This window comes from Littorina saxatilis, linkage group LG1, assembly GCF_037325665.1.
Source record: "Littorina saxatilis isolate snail1 linkage group LG1, US_GU_Lsax_2.0, whole genome shotgun sequence".
Lineage (NCBI taxonomy): Eukaryota > Metazoa > Mollusca > Gastropoda > Littorinimorpha > Littorinidae > Littorina > Littorina saxatilis.
Window position 1 is genome coordinate 99,979,287 of NC_090245.1, and position 15,000 is coordinate 99,994,286.

At 41.3% G+C, this 15,000-nt stretch overlaps 1 protein-coding gene across 1 annotated transcript in view; it reads left to right on the forward strand.

Annotated features, from left to right (window-relative positions):
- The window catches only part of LOC138947187 (limbic system-associated membrane protein-like), a 215,502-nt gene that overhangs the window by 139,459 nt on the left and 61,043 nt on the right, over positions 1-15,000 (forward strand). Inside the window, exon 2 of the mRNA XM_070318627.1 lies at positions 6,333-6,439. Coding sequence (XP_070174728.1) covers positions 6,333-6,439 — 107 coding nt within the window. The remainder of the gene's footprint in view (positions 1-6,332; positions 6,440-15,000) is intronic.

The window sequence follows — 15,000 nt, forward strand, 5'->3', positions numbered from 1 at the left end:
CTCCCCCTCCCTCCCCCTCTTGTGATATTTTTCAGCGTCAGCCAAACATGAACTGATGGAAATGACAAAGAAGAAAAACCCCGGGCGTGTGTGCTTCTGTAGACTATAGATGGGGAAAGTTTGCCGTGTACGCTCCATTTCCCTAGTGCATTTTTGAGTTTAACGAAGCAGTCAACAGATTTCGCAGGCATCGGCAGTACTAGCCGTATGATCGAGTTTGAAGTTTGAAATTGCGAAATTATATGCACAACTAAATGCACAGTGGATGCACAAGTCTCCGGCGGGTCGTAAACTATAGGCGAGTACAGCGTGTGGGCAAGGAGGCTTTGTGTACGCAAAGACAAACACACTGATAGGGAACTGAGCGCACACACACATCCGCTCACACACGCACGCAAGCACACACATATACGCACGCACGCACACACGCACGCACGCACGCACGCACGCACGCTCGCACACACATACATCCACACACACACACACACACACACACATACACACACTGACAAGAAGTACTTGACTGATAACATTCGAGTGTACTGAGATTTGACTATGTATCTCATTTTGCCTGAAAATGCAAAATTCTCACGCTAGCTAGCTGTGTATTTTATCTGATTCATCTTAGAAAATTACAAAGTTATGTTTCTCATGAATATATACATTTCCTAAGAATCCGCGAAGATCTGATTGTCGTAAGAAATCACAAAGATGAGGTCCTTCCACGCAGAATGTTTGAGTTATAACACCTCTATACACTCCAAAACTGTTCCACGCCACAAACCGTCGTCCAAAATTTGATACACTCCACCACTCACGACAGTTTCGTGATCTGATTCCTCGAACAAATCACAAATATTTGAATGTCCTGAGAAAGCATATATATTTGTATCCTTTTTACGATCATGCACACCGTTCTCCAGATCGTAAACAAGCAACACTCTCAAACTATCCTATAAAACCACTACTATCGAAACCCACCCAGCGTAAATCCCATCTCGTTACAATACAAAGGTCCGTGGCTGTAGTCATCTTCGAAACATCATCATTTGAGGGAAAGGGAGCAGCTGTAAGCCCGGAGCGATCAATCAATCTAATTGTGCCAACTCTGAAGGTCTCTGACGACCCTCAATGGACTCAGGAAGGGAGCTCCGAGACTACTGGAATCGCGTCCTGGACCACATCCGCCGGAAGCGGAAGAATGCTGGTCTTGATTGTCTAAAGACACAAATCTTCCCAAACCAACATTTTGCGTAACGGAAAAGGGCGGGTGTTTGGGAGACCTCGACTTTTGGAGCAGTTTGTAAACTGGGAGTTTGGTGCAATCATTCATCTTGTTTTTGTTTTCTTTTCGCTTTTAAAAAAAAGTTGTGTGTGTCCATCTATCTGTCTGTCTGTCTCTTGTCCGCTCGTTCGCCTGTACGTTTTTGTTCCTACTTTCTTGGTCTCGTCGATCTTTCGTTAAAGTTCTTTGAGAGTCTTTGTTATTGAAACACAAAACACATTATCGTGCATTCATCGGCATGCATACTATAAGGCTTTTTTTTACATTTAGTCAAGTTTCGACTAAATGTTTTAACATCGAGGGGGAATCGAAACGAGGGTCGTGGTGTATGTGTGTGTGTGTGTGTGTGTGTGTGTGTGTGTGTAGAGCGATTCAGACTAAACTACTGGACCGATCTTTATGAAATTTGACATGAGAGTTCCTGGGTATGAAATCCCCGAACGTTTTTTTTCATTTTTTTGATAAATGTCTTTGATGACGTCATATCCGGCTTTTCGTGAAAGTTGAGGCGGCACTGTCACGCCCTCATTTTTCAACCAAATTGGTTGAAATTTTGGTCAAGTAATCTTCGACGAAGCCCGGGGTTCGGTATTGCATTTCAGCTTGGTGGCTTAAAAATTAATTAATGACTTTGGTCATTAAAAATCGGAAAATTGTAAAAAAAATTAAAAATTTATAAAACGATCCAAATTTACGTTTATCTTATTCTCCATCATTTGCTGATTCCAAAAACATATAAATATGTTATATTCGGATTAAAAACAAGCTCTGAAAATTAAATATATAAAAATTATTATCAAATTTTTTTTTTCGAAATCGTTTTAAAAACACTTTCATCTTATTCCTTGTCGGTTCCTGATTCCAAAAACATATAGATATGATATGTTTGGATTAAAAACACGCTCAGAAAGTTAAAACGAAGAGAGGTACAGAAAAGCGTGCTTTCCTTCTCAGCGCAACGAATATCCCGCTCTTCTTGTCAATTTCACTGCCTTTGCCGTGCGCGGTGGACTGACGATGCTACGAGACGGTCTTGCTGCGTTGCATTGCGTTCAGTTTCATTCTGTGAGTTTGACAGCTACTTGACTAAATGTTGTAGTTTCGCCATACGCGACTTGTTTATTTTTAGCGACAAAAACTACCAACTCTTACATTTGCAATAATTGACGACCGTATGATTCATTCGATGTGTCTGGATCTGATTGACTGGTGCAAATCAGTCCAGGAGATTCATATATTCCGACAGTAAGTGGGCATGTGAGTGCTTCGTCCACCATCAGAACACTGATGTGACTCAGCGCTGCAGTGAAACCTTCCATTGTTGGGCACTCCGAATTAAGCACACTGGAGCAGGGATTGGTTATAGAGAATAAGTTTTGATCTTGTTAAATCAATGAAAACCAGAGCAGATGTGAAGAAGATCGTTTTACACTTTGTTGTGTGTGCTTACAGTTGACTGCCGAGCTTTGAATGAGTTTAAACTGAGTACCATTACAGACACACAGACACAGTCCCACGCACACACGCACGCATACACACACAACCACATGCACGCACGCACATAAATACACACAAACACACACACACACACACACACACACACACACACACACACACACACACTAACACACACACAGACACACACAGACGCACGCACACAGACGTACGCACGCACTCACACACACACACACACACACACACACACACACACACACACACACACACTAACGCACATACACAACCACCACCACTAACGTCTCGATTCCCAGTCATACACACATACACCAGTCTGAAAATTAAGAATTGATTTGCTTTACACATTGACTAGCAAAACAACTCGAGCCAAAAACGTCGATTATTTGATTCTTGTCAATAAGAACAAAATAATGTTCAAGGGAATTGAACGCGATCAGTCAGCATGCATACACAGAATCAATGAAGGAGCATTATCAAAACATGATTCCAGGAACATGTAGTATCAAAACATCCACCCCCAGGAACATGTGCAATCAAAACGTTCTTCCCGGAACATGTATAACAGGCGAGGGGTTCCGCAGTGAGCAGGAAAAATCCCTGCACCCATCATCCCGGACGCATTATCGGGGGATCAGTACTTGTCAAAACTGGCAAAATATGCCCATGTTTAATGAATTTTCCCTAACCCTTCCCTGGAGGATTAGTTCATTAGGGGTTGCCCATAGGAGTGGAGACGGAGGCGAGAGGGAGGGGAGAGGGAGGGGGTGTTTTTATCTCAGACATTCAATTGGTCTCCGCTCGACTGCCCACCGACGATTCTTGACGACCGCGGGTGATGTGCAATCGATAATGTTGGGTGCTGCGCTTTCTTCCGTGTTGGCTGATTTTAAACGTTTACTGCTTTCTGTGAGGGTGAAAAGTATTCTATGTTTGAGAGCTGATACCTTTTTATCTTCCATTCCCCTGTCTGTCTGTCTGTCTGTCTGTCTGTCTGTTTGTATGTCTATCTCTCTGTCTGTCTGTCTGTCTGTCTGTCTGTCTGTCTGTCTGTCTGTCTGTCTTTCTGTCTTTCTCTATTTGTCTCAGTCTGTCTGTGTGTCTGTCTGTGTGTCTGTCGGTCGGTCTGGCTGTCTGTCTGTCTGTCTATCTCTCTGACTGTCTCTCTGTCTGTCTGTTTGAGTGTCTCGTTCTCCCTCTTTTTTTCTCTCAGATTGCTCTTCTGTCTTGAATCATGTGTATTTCTGTCTCTCAACCCATCTTATTGTTTGTCTGTCTGTCTGTCTGTCTGTCTGTCTGTCTGTCTGTCTGTCTGTCTGTCTGTTTGGATATCTTCATATACATCTATGTATCTATTTATGTCTATCACTCTTTTTATCTATCTATCTATCTATCTATCTATCTATCTATCTATCTATCTATCTATCCAATATCTATCTATCTATCTATCTATCTATCTATCTATTTATCTATCCAATATCTATCTATCTATCTATCTATCTGTCTGTCTGTCAAATAAAGCCTTGATATTTCCATCAAGCAAACATCATTCACGCACAGGCAAACTCATTTGCTGTTACTCTTACGTCATGTAAAATGGTTATTATCGTGCTCATAACTCTGGCAAACCCTTCATAAGAGAGTAAAAACCAATTTCTTCTCGCACTGAAATAAGAATAAAACTAAAAAGAAAGGCATCATGCAAACTGCTTTTCTTTCTTCTTATTCCTCTTCTGCTTAGTATTGATGAAGAAGCTTGCGATGAGAGTGGTCGTAAAAATGACCTTATCTTGCCAAATCTGCAGGGAGCGCTTTTGCCTTGATAGCTATGCGTTGATCCCATTAGTTCGCTTCGCTGATCACGTGTGCACAGAATAAATCCTGCGGCCTCTTTCAGCCTTTTCCATTGGTCTCCGCTTAATTAATTCAGCCACTTTGATCTTCTTTATCCATTATTCCGGCGACAGCCCATTTTCATTTTTTTTGTAGTTGAAAGTGTTGATTATTGAGCTGAAATTGTTAAAGACTATATACAAGGAAAACGCTGCTCTTTTTGAACCATTTAATTCTGTAAATTCTTGCCACCGTATAATTTGTGTTTTGTATTTAAATCCGAAAGGGAATAATGGATCAGAGTTATTTTTGTAGCTGTGAAGACAGTGGGAATGGATGACAGGTTTGATAGAACATGACGGCGATCTGTAAATAGAGGACTTTGAACACTTTGCACGCATTCAGAAGAGCCTGGGGAACACTAAGAAAGAGTGCAGCCTAGGGTCCGCCAAAAACATTGTTCAATCGTTTTTCGTATCAAGGATTAATTTGGGAGCGTAATTCTTAATAGTTTGCGCTTTTAGCTGAGTAAAACAAGGCGCAAAAATTAATCTTCCTGGACAATTCCTCCATTTTGAATTAGTAAGGACGATGAATAAAAAGTGACATTTGTCCATTCATTGTGAAGAACTGATGCTTTACAGAATGGGTTTTTTGCTCGTGTTTGCATATTCTTATTCTGCGTTACCCGGGGACGACTTGTACAGAAATCTTGAATTAATCCAGCAAAATGAAGCAACTGCAAAAAAAAGTATTTCCTTTACTTCTGCAGGGATAAGAGAAACGCTTAAACTTTGTCCTTGAAGGTTTTTTTGACTTCTCGCGGTCTTTTAATCCATTTATTGATATACGACAGCGACTAAGCAAACCAAGACGTCTCTTCTTGCCCCCCCCCCCCCCCCCCCCCCCCCCCCGTTCTAGAGTGAAATATCTGACGTTACAAGCGAAATAAAGTTCAAGAAAACGTCACAATGCCTATTATGGCGTCACGTAAATGTTCTGTCACTTCTTATGTATGTCTATTGTAGAAACAACAAAGTGGTTCGAGGATGAAGTTGGTCTTGGTAATTTAAGTCATATCAACAGTGGACGATGACTTGTAAGGTCACCGCCAGGGTGTGCATAATATATTATATATATGATATGTTATATCGGTATTGTATGTTTTTAAAGCGTGTTAATCTTTCTGGTACCAGAGACTGGTACCACGTGCCTCTTGCTAACAATTGCGTTGTGTTCTAAGCGAGATATGTTATGTGTCAACTGATCTGTAATTATATACATTCCGTCTGGTGAGTAAGCAATCGTGTTTTCTACCACACATCTGCTCAGGCTATTCCCACGTGGAAAACAGAATCCCTCCACTGCGATACATACCAACACTCAACACCCGAGCTGCTTTCTGTGCAGATTCGAATCTTTTTATCTGAACTAAGTTCTCAGTTTGACACTGGTGTGATTTAGGTGTGAAGTTAATCAATTAAAGAAAATATGGGTGTGCACAAATTACAGCCAGGGAGTAGATTGTTGGTATACATGTGTTTAAGTAAAAGGCTGTAAAAGGCTGCTATTGCCACGAGCAAACGCCTGGGTCCATCTATGGTGGGGTAAACGATAACCTATACGCAAGATGGAAAGAACACAAAAACCGTATTGTTCAGGTTATGTATTGCTCTTTTCGAATTGATCGTAAAGTATTTCTTTGGCCTCGTTTGTGGCTGACCTTTGTTGTGTTGTTCAGTTTCAGGTCTGGAGCCAAGGTTCAACGTCGTGACCAAGAATGTGACGGTCATCTCTGGTCAGACGGCCGTGCTGCCCTGCTCTGTCGACTTCCTTGGCATCTATAAGGTAACGGTTGTTCTCTTCCTTTCACTCTTGCTGGTGCTACTTCACTTCGTCATCCGGGACGTCGCCCTGGGCATATTTTTGTTAACTCTTTAAAAGAGGTATATTTTTAGGAAATCACACGCGAAATCATGCAACTCAGTCACGGAATAAAACTGAACTAACATAACGCAGATGTTTGGCCCAAATTGATTAAATGTCGAACATGATCAGGATTTGTGTTAAAATGTGGATGAACACGTGACGAACATGCTTTCTTTCTGAAAGTCACTTGTTCATTTGAATGCTTTGAGCTTTGTAGAACCTTCTACAATATGTTTTACTGTGATGGACCTAAACAAAACTAGTTTTAAGCATGGAGACTGCCATGTGAAGTGAACAAGGAAACAAAACTGTCATCGTTCCCGGATAGCCATAAAGGTTTTTGGGACAATAAAAACACAACCAACCAACTAACTAAACTCTTCTTCCCTTTCCTCATGCTCTTCTTCTTCTTAATCTTCTCTTCATCATCATCATCATCATCATCATCATCATCATCATCATCATCATCATCATCATCATCATCATCATCATCATCACCACCACCACCACCACCATCATCATTATCATTATCATTATCACTACCATCATCATAATCGTCATCATCATCATCATCATCATCACCACCACCACCATCATCATTATCATTATCATTATCACTACCATCATCATAATCGTCATCATCATCATCATCATCATCATTATCATCATCATCATCATCATCTTCTACTTGATCATCACCATCATCATTTTGTTCACAATTTTGTAGTTTTGTTAATTGTGTGTTTGTGCGTCTCAGGGACAGATTGTAAGAAAAGGCCTAGCCTTCAATCATAATCCTTGTAAAATAAAGTTCGGTTCAGCTCTCTCCCTCCTCCCAACTTTCTTCACTATACTTCTTTGCGTATTGCGATCTTATTTGTGGTGCTGTCGTTATGGGTGGGGGGATGGGGGGGGGGGGGAGACGTCATGGTGACGCAATGGAAGGACGCATTTGGCCGTCTGTCTGTTTTGCCTATCTTTTGTGCAAAGTCATTGTGATCTTTGTAAAGCCCACAGATTAAATCCGGTTTTTGCGCTGGTTTTTCTATTCTTTTCTGTCTGTTACATTTTTCAAGGACAGGTACATGTACTCCATTCCCCGAAACAAGCTATCTTTCTCGTAGATTTGATGACGCACTTCGAGAAGACAATTAGTTACCGCAAGACAAAACTGTAGACTTACACCAACTCGCTTAATGCCTTGAGGATGAATGATTCTTAACTGCGTAAACTATATCCACAATAAAGGTCATTCAGCTTCTGTCTTCGCTGTCTAAATCTCCCCCTGGCAACAAGATGACCACAAGATAAATGTTTCCTGGCCTTAGGAGCTTTCACTACAAATTCAACACCTCTGCACCTGACACAGTTACGTGTGTGGGAGGTGACAGGCTCATCTGTCGGCATGATTGAATATTTTGCACGTGCGACAAGTATCTGCGCAGTTTTGAAGGACAAGCATTGCGTCTAGGCTGTAAAGCGCATGTCCTAGCCTCAAACCCGCCAAGGAATACTTTGACAATTGATTAATGCGCCGTACATTGATGAAGAATGGAAGGACATCTTTTTCTACGTGTACAAAGTGCGTATTGCAGAAAACACCGAATGCAATAAATGAGAAAATCGACTGTCCCCTGTCAAGACGACCAAACAGACATAAACTGAATTCAATTCAATGTAAGGAATGTAGCCCTCTTTTTTCAATCGCGTTTTTCTTTTAAATCAATTACGCGGGAACTCATTTTACATATCAGGTCCCAAAACTGGAGATGCATTCAAATCTCTTTTATAGCTCGGACATTCAATTGCCAACCCCCTACATACAATGAACTTGCATTAAGGCGATGGTGATCTAAATGATAAATTGCGACAGTCACCGTTTTCAATTAGATGCTTCGTGTGACTTAGTTTCTTGGCCAGTACTCTTGATTTTTGTACCGTTGTGTTCATTAGACTTTCCTTTGACACAAGGCTCACAGAATATAACTGGATTAAACACCTGCTAGTCGCTCATGAATGAAGTAATTAGCAGGTTTTTTCGATAAAGGTACATTCTGTGACTAATTGGAACCTGACAGTAAAGCCTGTTCTTAACTGGGCGAAGTCGACTACGCGAAGTACATATCGCGAAGATGGCCGCACGAAGCTTTAGCGCTGAGTTTTCGGTAAACAGGCTTCCTGAAGTCTTCGCGAAGGACCGGCTTTAGGAGGGTATCACCGCAAAAGTTGATCTACGTCCTTATGTACCCTGTGTTTGGTTTGGATTATCTGCTTGAGGAAGTAGATATCAGCAAAATATTAATTAAGAACGTGGGTTACTTTTGACCATGGAGAAATGGAGGAGTTGCTCAAAGGTAAAAGAGATGTGAAACTTACACTTTGAGACGAAAGAAACTGTAGACACGAACATACAGCAGACGTCAAACCGTTGTGGAAAGTAACACTTCTCTGAGGTTTGTGCCACACAGTGTTAATTCTGATGGATCTGAAGAGCGAAAATGTCTGTTTTTTGGGACATTATGCGTGGGCGTTATTTTTGTGTGTCTTGTTGTTTTTCTTGTTGTTTTTTGTTTTTTTGTTTTTTGTTTTTCGTTCCTTTCTTTTTTTCTCAAATTTCAAAGGTGGGATTTTTGTTTTAATCAGTGCACTACTGGCTGCGAATATGATGTGAATGGAGAAAGGAGAGAGGATGGAGACACACATGTTGAAACCAAAAATAACAATACACAGAAAACGAGGGAGAGAATATTTGAGGTAACGGACATGCAAGAGCAATCCACGTCACAAATGTTATTCACTGCGTGTGATCTTTGTCTTCTTCTTCCTCTTCTTCTTCCTCTTCTCTGTTCCTCTCTTTCCTCCTCTGCCTGTTCCTCCTGTCATCCTTGTTCTTAAATGATGTCGTGAAAGATACGTGCTGAGTGGAGACATTACACAACTGGATTGCTCATAACGTGTGAAGGACGCACATACACTGTGAGATGACAGAAATTGCGAATATTGAGAAACGCGCTTTTTGTAATAGAAAGTGTGCTTGCACATACACAAAGGAAGAGAGAGGGTAGAAAAGAATGCCGGATACAAATGTCGCATAACTTCAACACACTTAGTTTCTGCACCGAAACAAAGTCATTTAAAAACAAACAAACAGAAATAAACAAGCAAGATGCGTCTAGTGAACGTTTTATTATGAACAATACGAAACGTGTACAAAATGAGTAACACTTCTAAACGGTTAATGACAACAAGCAACGAGAACTTTAAACATGTAAAACTGATTAACTACAATGAGGACAAACTATGTAAAAACAGGGCGAAATATAAAAATATAGAGCGATATATAGAAATAGCTAAACAAATTCATACCAATTACTGGGACTGAGAAATGTGTTTTTTTCTCAAATCCCTGACTGAAAACTAGCGCAGAATCCAAAAAAAAATTTCGACTCTGAATTTTGGAACGTTGGCAGTCTACTTGTTTTAGATTTGTGTATACTGTTTGTGCAGTTGTTGTGAACATTGCTTGGAAAAGCTTGCAAACGCGCAAATAAAATCAACTTTGCTGTGGGAAGCCTACTTCTTTCACCCCATTCTAAAACAAATAACTGTCAGATTTCACTCCAAGCCTCACCGTTGAGTGGGATGTTACATGTCCGTGCTAGCCATATTCTTCTTGTTTTACCATACTCTCCATTCTCCTTTGCCCAAACCTTTCTGACATTTAATCTGAATCTAGGTCGTCGTAGAGTGGACTTTTCTTTGCCCGTAGTCGGTGGATCTTCTGGGAAGGATGACGTTTTCTTTACTTTGTTGGGTGGAGCTTTACGTAAGTAGCTTCATTATTTTACATTGTCTGCTTGTTGACTACGCTGTTTGGGGGGATCATTTCCGAGGGTTTCAGTTTTCATAGACCAATATTTTTCTTAATTCAGCATGATTGGTCGATCTCTCTGTCTTCATTTGCAAAGGATTTGTTTTTTATATTTTTATATTTCATATTTTTCCAACATTGGCCTAACCCTTTTTTCCTTTTGTAAGGAGAGCGCGCGCACACACACTTACACACACACACACACACACTCACACACACACACACACACACACACACTACACACACACACACACACAAATCAAAATCAACTCACTCTCCCCCTCCTCCTCCTCCCATCCACCCTTCTCCTCCTCCTCCTCCTCCCTCCTCCTTGTAGCAGCCTACAAGTCTATCCCCACGCTCTCTTTCCACCCAAACCTACTCACGCGATCTGTACGTACTGTGAATGGGAGAACGATGGACCCTCCTACCTCTCCGTAACTGGATTGTTCTCGGGGAGAAATTCAATCTATCCTGTCCTCTAACCCAGCTCTCTCTGGGCACGCCAAGTCTCCACGGGAGTTGTCCCCCTTTGCCATCTTCAATGGCGGATCTTGGCAAAGTCCAAGTATGTGCTGACGATGGTCTATCCCCCTTGTCTGGGTTTTAACAAAATAAAATGTAAGCTGAAATGCAGTGCAAGACTTTTTCTTAACGGTTCTATTCAATTGGTGCCCTGACGAAGCGCTTTGTGTCACGGTCTTTTACAGAAGTATTACTTGAAGTTCAAGTGTGTCCTGACGATGTTTGTTGCTTGTTTGAATCCCCTTTGTCTGGTTTTGAACAAAATAAAATGCAAGCTAAAAACAAAGGTTGTGAAAATTAATGCGGTGCAAGACTTTTTCTTAGCGGTTCTATTCAATTGGTACCCTTACGAACCGATATGTTTCTTTTACAGAAGAATTAAGTTCAAATGTGTGCTGACGTTGGCGATCTGTTGCGTGTGTGAATCCCCCTTGTCTGGTTTTTAACCAAATAAAATGTAAGCTGAAAACAAAGGTTGTGGAATGCAGTGCAAGACTTTTTCTTCACGCTTCAATTCAATTAGTGCCCTTACGAAGCACTTTGTGTCTTTTACATAGGTATTAAGTTCCAGTGTGGTCTGTTGCGTATGATAATCCCCCTTGTCTGGTTTTTAATCAAATAAAATGTAATCTGAAAACAAAGGTTGTGAAATCCAGTGCAAGACTTTTTCCTAACGGTTCTATTCAATTTGTGCCCTTACGAACTGCTTTGTGTCTTTTACATAAGTAATACTTTTAAGGAGGATTCACGGTGCTCGAAACAGACACAAAAGCATGTCTTTTGTCACTCGAATATGCTCCATGAAATAATATTGTCCTTCTTTATTTTAATTGGAAACATAAAATCCGGATAGTGTATGGTAACAGCGTGAGGGTCACCTTAGTCACAGGCTTATAACTCAAACAGTTTTCGCTCTTTTCTAAAACGGTTTTCACCACTGGATAGAGCATAAAATACTCTTTAGGAAAATGTAAAAATATGAAAATCATGCAAAGGTGACATGCGACTCATTCCGTGGTGGAGGGTCACAAAATGGCAACTATCAATATTTTGTAGAAGGAGTAAAGCTCTCGACGCTTAATTGATTGTACAATGTATAGATCATCATTGTTCAAGGTATTTATTCAACTTCAAGTTCAAGACATTAAACAGTACAATGCTCATGCAAGAAAATAGACTGTATAATTTTTGCAGCGGTTGGTATGCTGACAGGGGAAGATCTTGGAAGGACATCAAAATAAACATTGTCCAGAACCCCTGGGGAACGACCTTTAAATTGGACAGACAGAACCATCACCATACGCAATAAAATAAAAATTAAAAAGTGTGTTTGTTTGTTTGTTATTAACTGTAGTATCTCATTTCTTGCATGTGACTGCCTGCCCGTATTTCCGTTTATTCCCCCCTCTGCTTCTTTACCTCTGTAAACTTGTAGAGCTAGTTATTTTTCGATAATGACCCAGCAACCAAACAAATAACGAGCCAGCAACAGCCTGAATCCTCGATAGTGCAATGGGTTGAGAAGCTGTTCTGTTTTGGTACTACTTTTGCGACTGAAAAGTTCAAAACGCTCTATACGTACGAAATATACATCTCTGGAGCAAACAATACAAACATACCGCATTTAAATTAACAACTACAGGCCTGAACACATGAATCTCCATATAAAATCCATGAGTTCGGTTGTTTTCTGAATATAGATCTGCTGTGCACACACCGTTCATCACAAGCAAATTCCCAAGGCAAGTAACTCATACTCTTGCCGACAAGAGTAGTTCCCCTTCTTTTAACGCAGTTTCTTCGACAACACTGACTGCAATCCGACGGTCAGTTTTCAACAATATTTCATTTTATAAACAGATCACACGCAACCAAATGCACACATCTCATCAATTTAAACAACATAAAGCGGTTTCATACACTATTTTCCCCAAAAAACTGAACTTCATACAGTAATTAACGTTGGAACACGGGTGCAAAAGTTCGTCTGCTAGTCCCATTTGACGAAAGAACATTATCTTTAGCGATACTAAAACATAAACAGAACACACAATATCTGCCTTTACCGCCACAGCAGAATAACAGCTTATCTGTGTACTTGATTTTAGTCTAAAACAGGGAAACTGACAAGAAGTGTTAACAGAATGGAATGATTTGCACGGAACTATACAACCGCGCATTAATCGATCGCCTGCGCAGGTTGACTGGTTGAGTGATTCGGATTCGATCAAACTTTCGCACAAAAACTCCTGTTTTCTTTGAATAACTGAAGAAAGGGGGAATAAAGAGGTTACACACCTCGTCTCAGTGATTATTAAAAATAATGGTCTCAGTTCGCGGTCATGAAAAAGCTCGCTGAAGCTCGCATTTTTCATGATCCGCTAACTTCGACCATTATTTTTAATAATCACTGAGACTCGGCATGTAACCTCTACGTATGTGTGTGTGTGGGAAGGTACGTGGTGGGTGGGGTCGGAAGGGTGTGTGTGTGTGTGTGTGTGTGTGTGTGTGTGTGTGTGTGTGTGTGTGTGTGTGTGTGTGTGTCTCTCTCTCTCTCTCTCTCTCTCTCTCTCTCTCTCTCTCTCTCTCTGTCTTGGAATAGGATTATATATAATGAGTAGGATGTTCTTGTTTTTGTTTGCTATGTGCATTTGTATGCTGGTGCTTGAGATGTGCTCATCTCCATGAAAAGGGCCCAAGGCCTACTCATTAAAACATTCAGACTTCAGACTTCAGATTTCTCTCTCTCTCTCTCTCTCTCTCTCTCTCTCTCTCTCTCTCTCTCTCTCTCTCTCTCTCTCTCTCTCTCTCTCTCTCTCACAATATATTCTGTGCGTCTGTATTAAGTGTTTGTATAAGGGACAGGTTGTAAGATTAGGCTTTGCCTAAAACCTCTATCCTTTGGTAATAAAGTTCAGTTTCAGTTTCAGTTTCTCTCTCTCTCTGTGTGCATGTGTTCAGTTGTTTATCTGCTTGTGTTTCCCTCAGTCCACTAAGACCAGCGTGGGTCGTGGGAGAAAAAACACACTGGAGACGTTGACACAGAAAGAGAAGGAACGAATTTAAATTAGCCTTGATCTTTCCAACATTGAACAAAATCAATAGGAATTACTCCCACAATGTCATTAGCCAGGGACCCCTCTTAAATTTGTTTTCCACACACAGAAAAGCAAATCTACTTCCGAAACGGGAAGGGACTCGCTGATTCCCCTCGTTTGTTCCCCCCGACTTGAAGGCATAAGTGTAATTAGTGCCAGTGAAGCATACCTTAACCTCCATTCGTGTCCCCTCTGTCTGTTGGGGGACGTAATGACGTGTTTTCTTGCCGAAAAGTAGGGCTGCTTATTAACTTGCATTCGTACTTCTGAGGGCAGTTCCGAAGTATTCGATAACCTTAGTTTGCTTATGAGCTGAGTGTCCTGCGTACTTGCTCACTAGAGATATACGATATCTATAAAAACAGCATCACTGTTGTCTGTTTTTGAGCCTCTCTTTCGAAGTGAACGAAGTTTGTCTCGGTGACAACAGTTGAAAATTGATCGCAAGGTCACCGCCAGACTATGCATGTATCAGTATGGTATATCATTAACAACAGGCAACGTCGAACAGGGAGCCTACACTCACACTGCACTCTGCAATACAACACACACCAAACCTGCACTTTCAAGCTACGCATACACAATAGCAAGACCAGGAAGGCCCTACAAACTGAAGAGCTCTCTCCCAAAAATGCTAACACTTTCATCCACAGCTCTAGCGACTGTAAGACTACAGTTTCGAACATTCTTTAGATCTCACCGAAACCAACAGCACCAGAGACACACAAACAAAAAGACTACTTTCTACTAATACACCCAGCACCACACACACAGTACATAATGCAATTGTGCATGCCAGTAAATTAAACCCAGAGGTAACAACTAAAACACCTCCCATCACCACCCACCCCTCCCCTCCCTACCCCCCCCCCCCCTTCCTACCAAACCCCTGCACTCCCTACCCCCTCTCCTACCCCGCCCGGTACCCCCTCCACCCAATACCCTCTATCCTAACCCACCGCACTTTTCCTCTCCGTACCCCACCC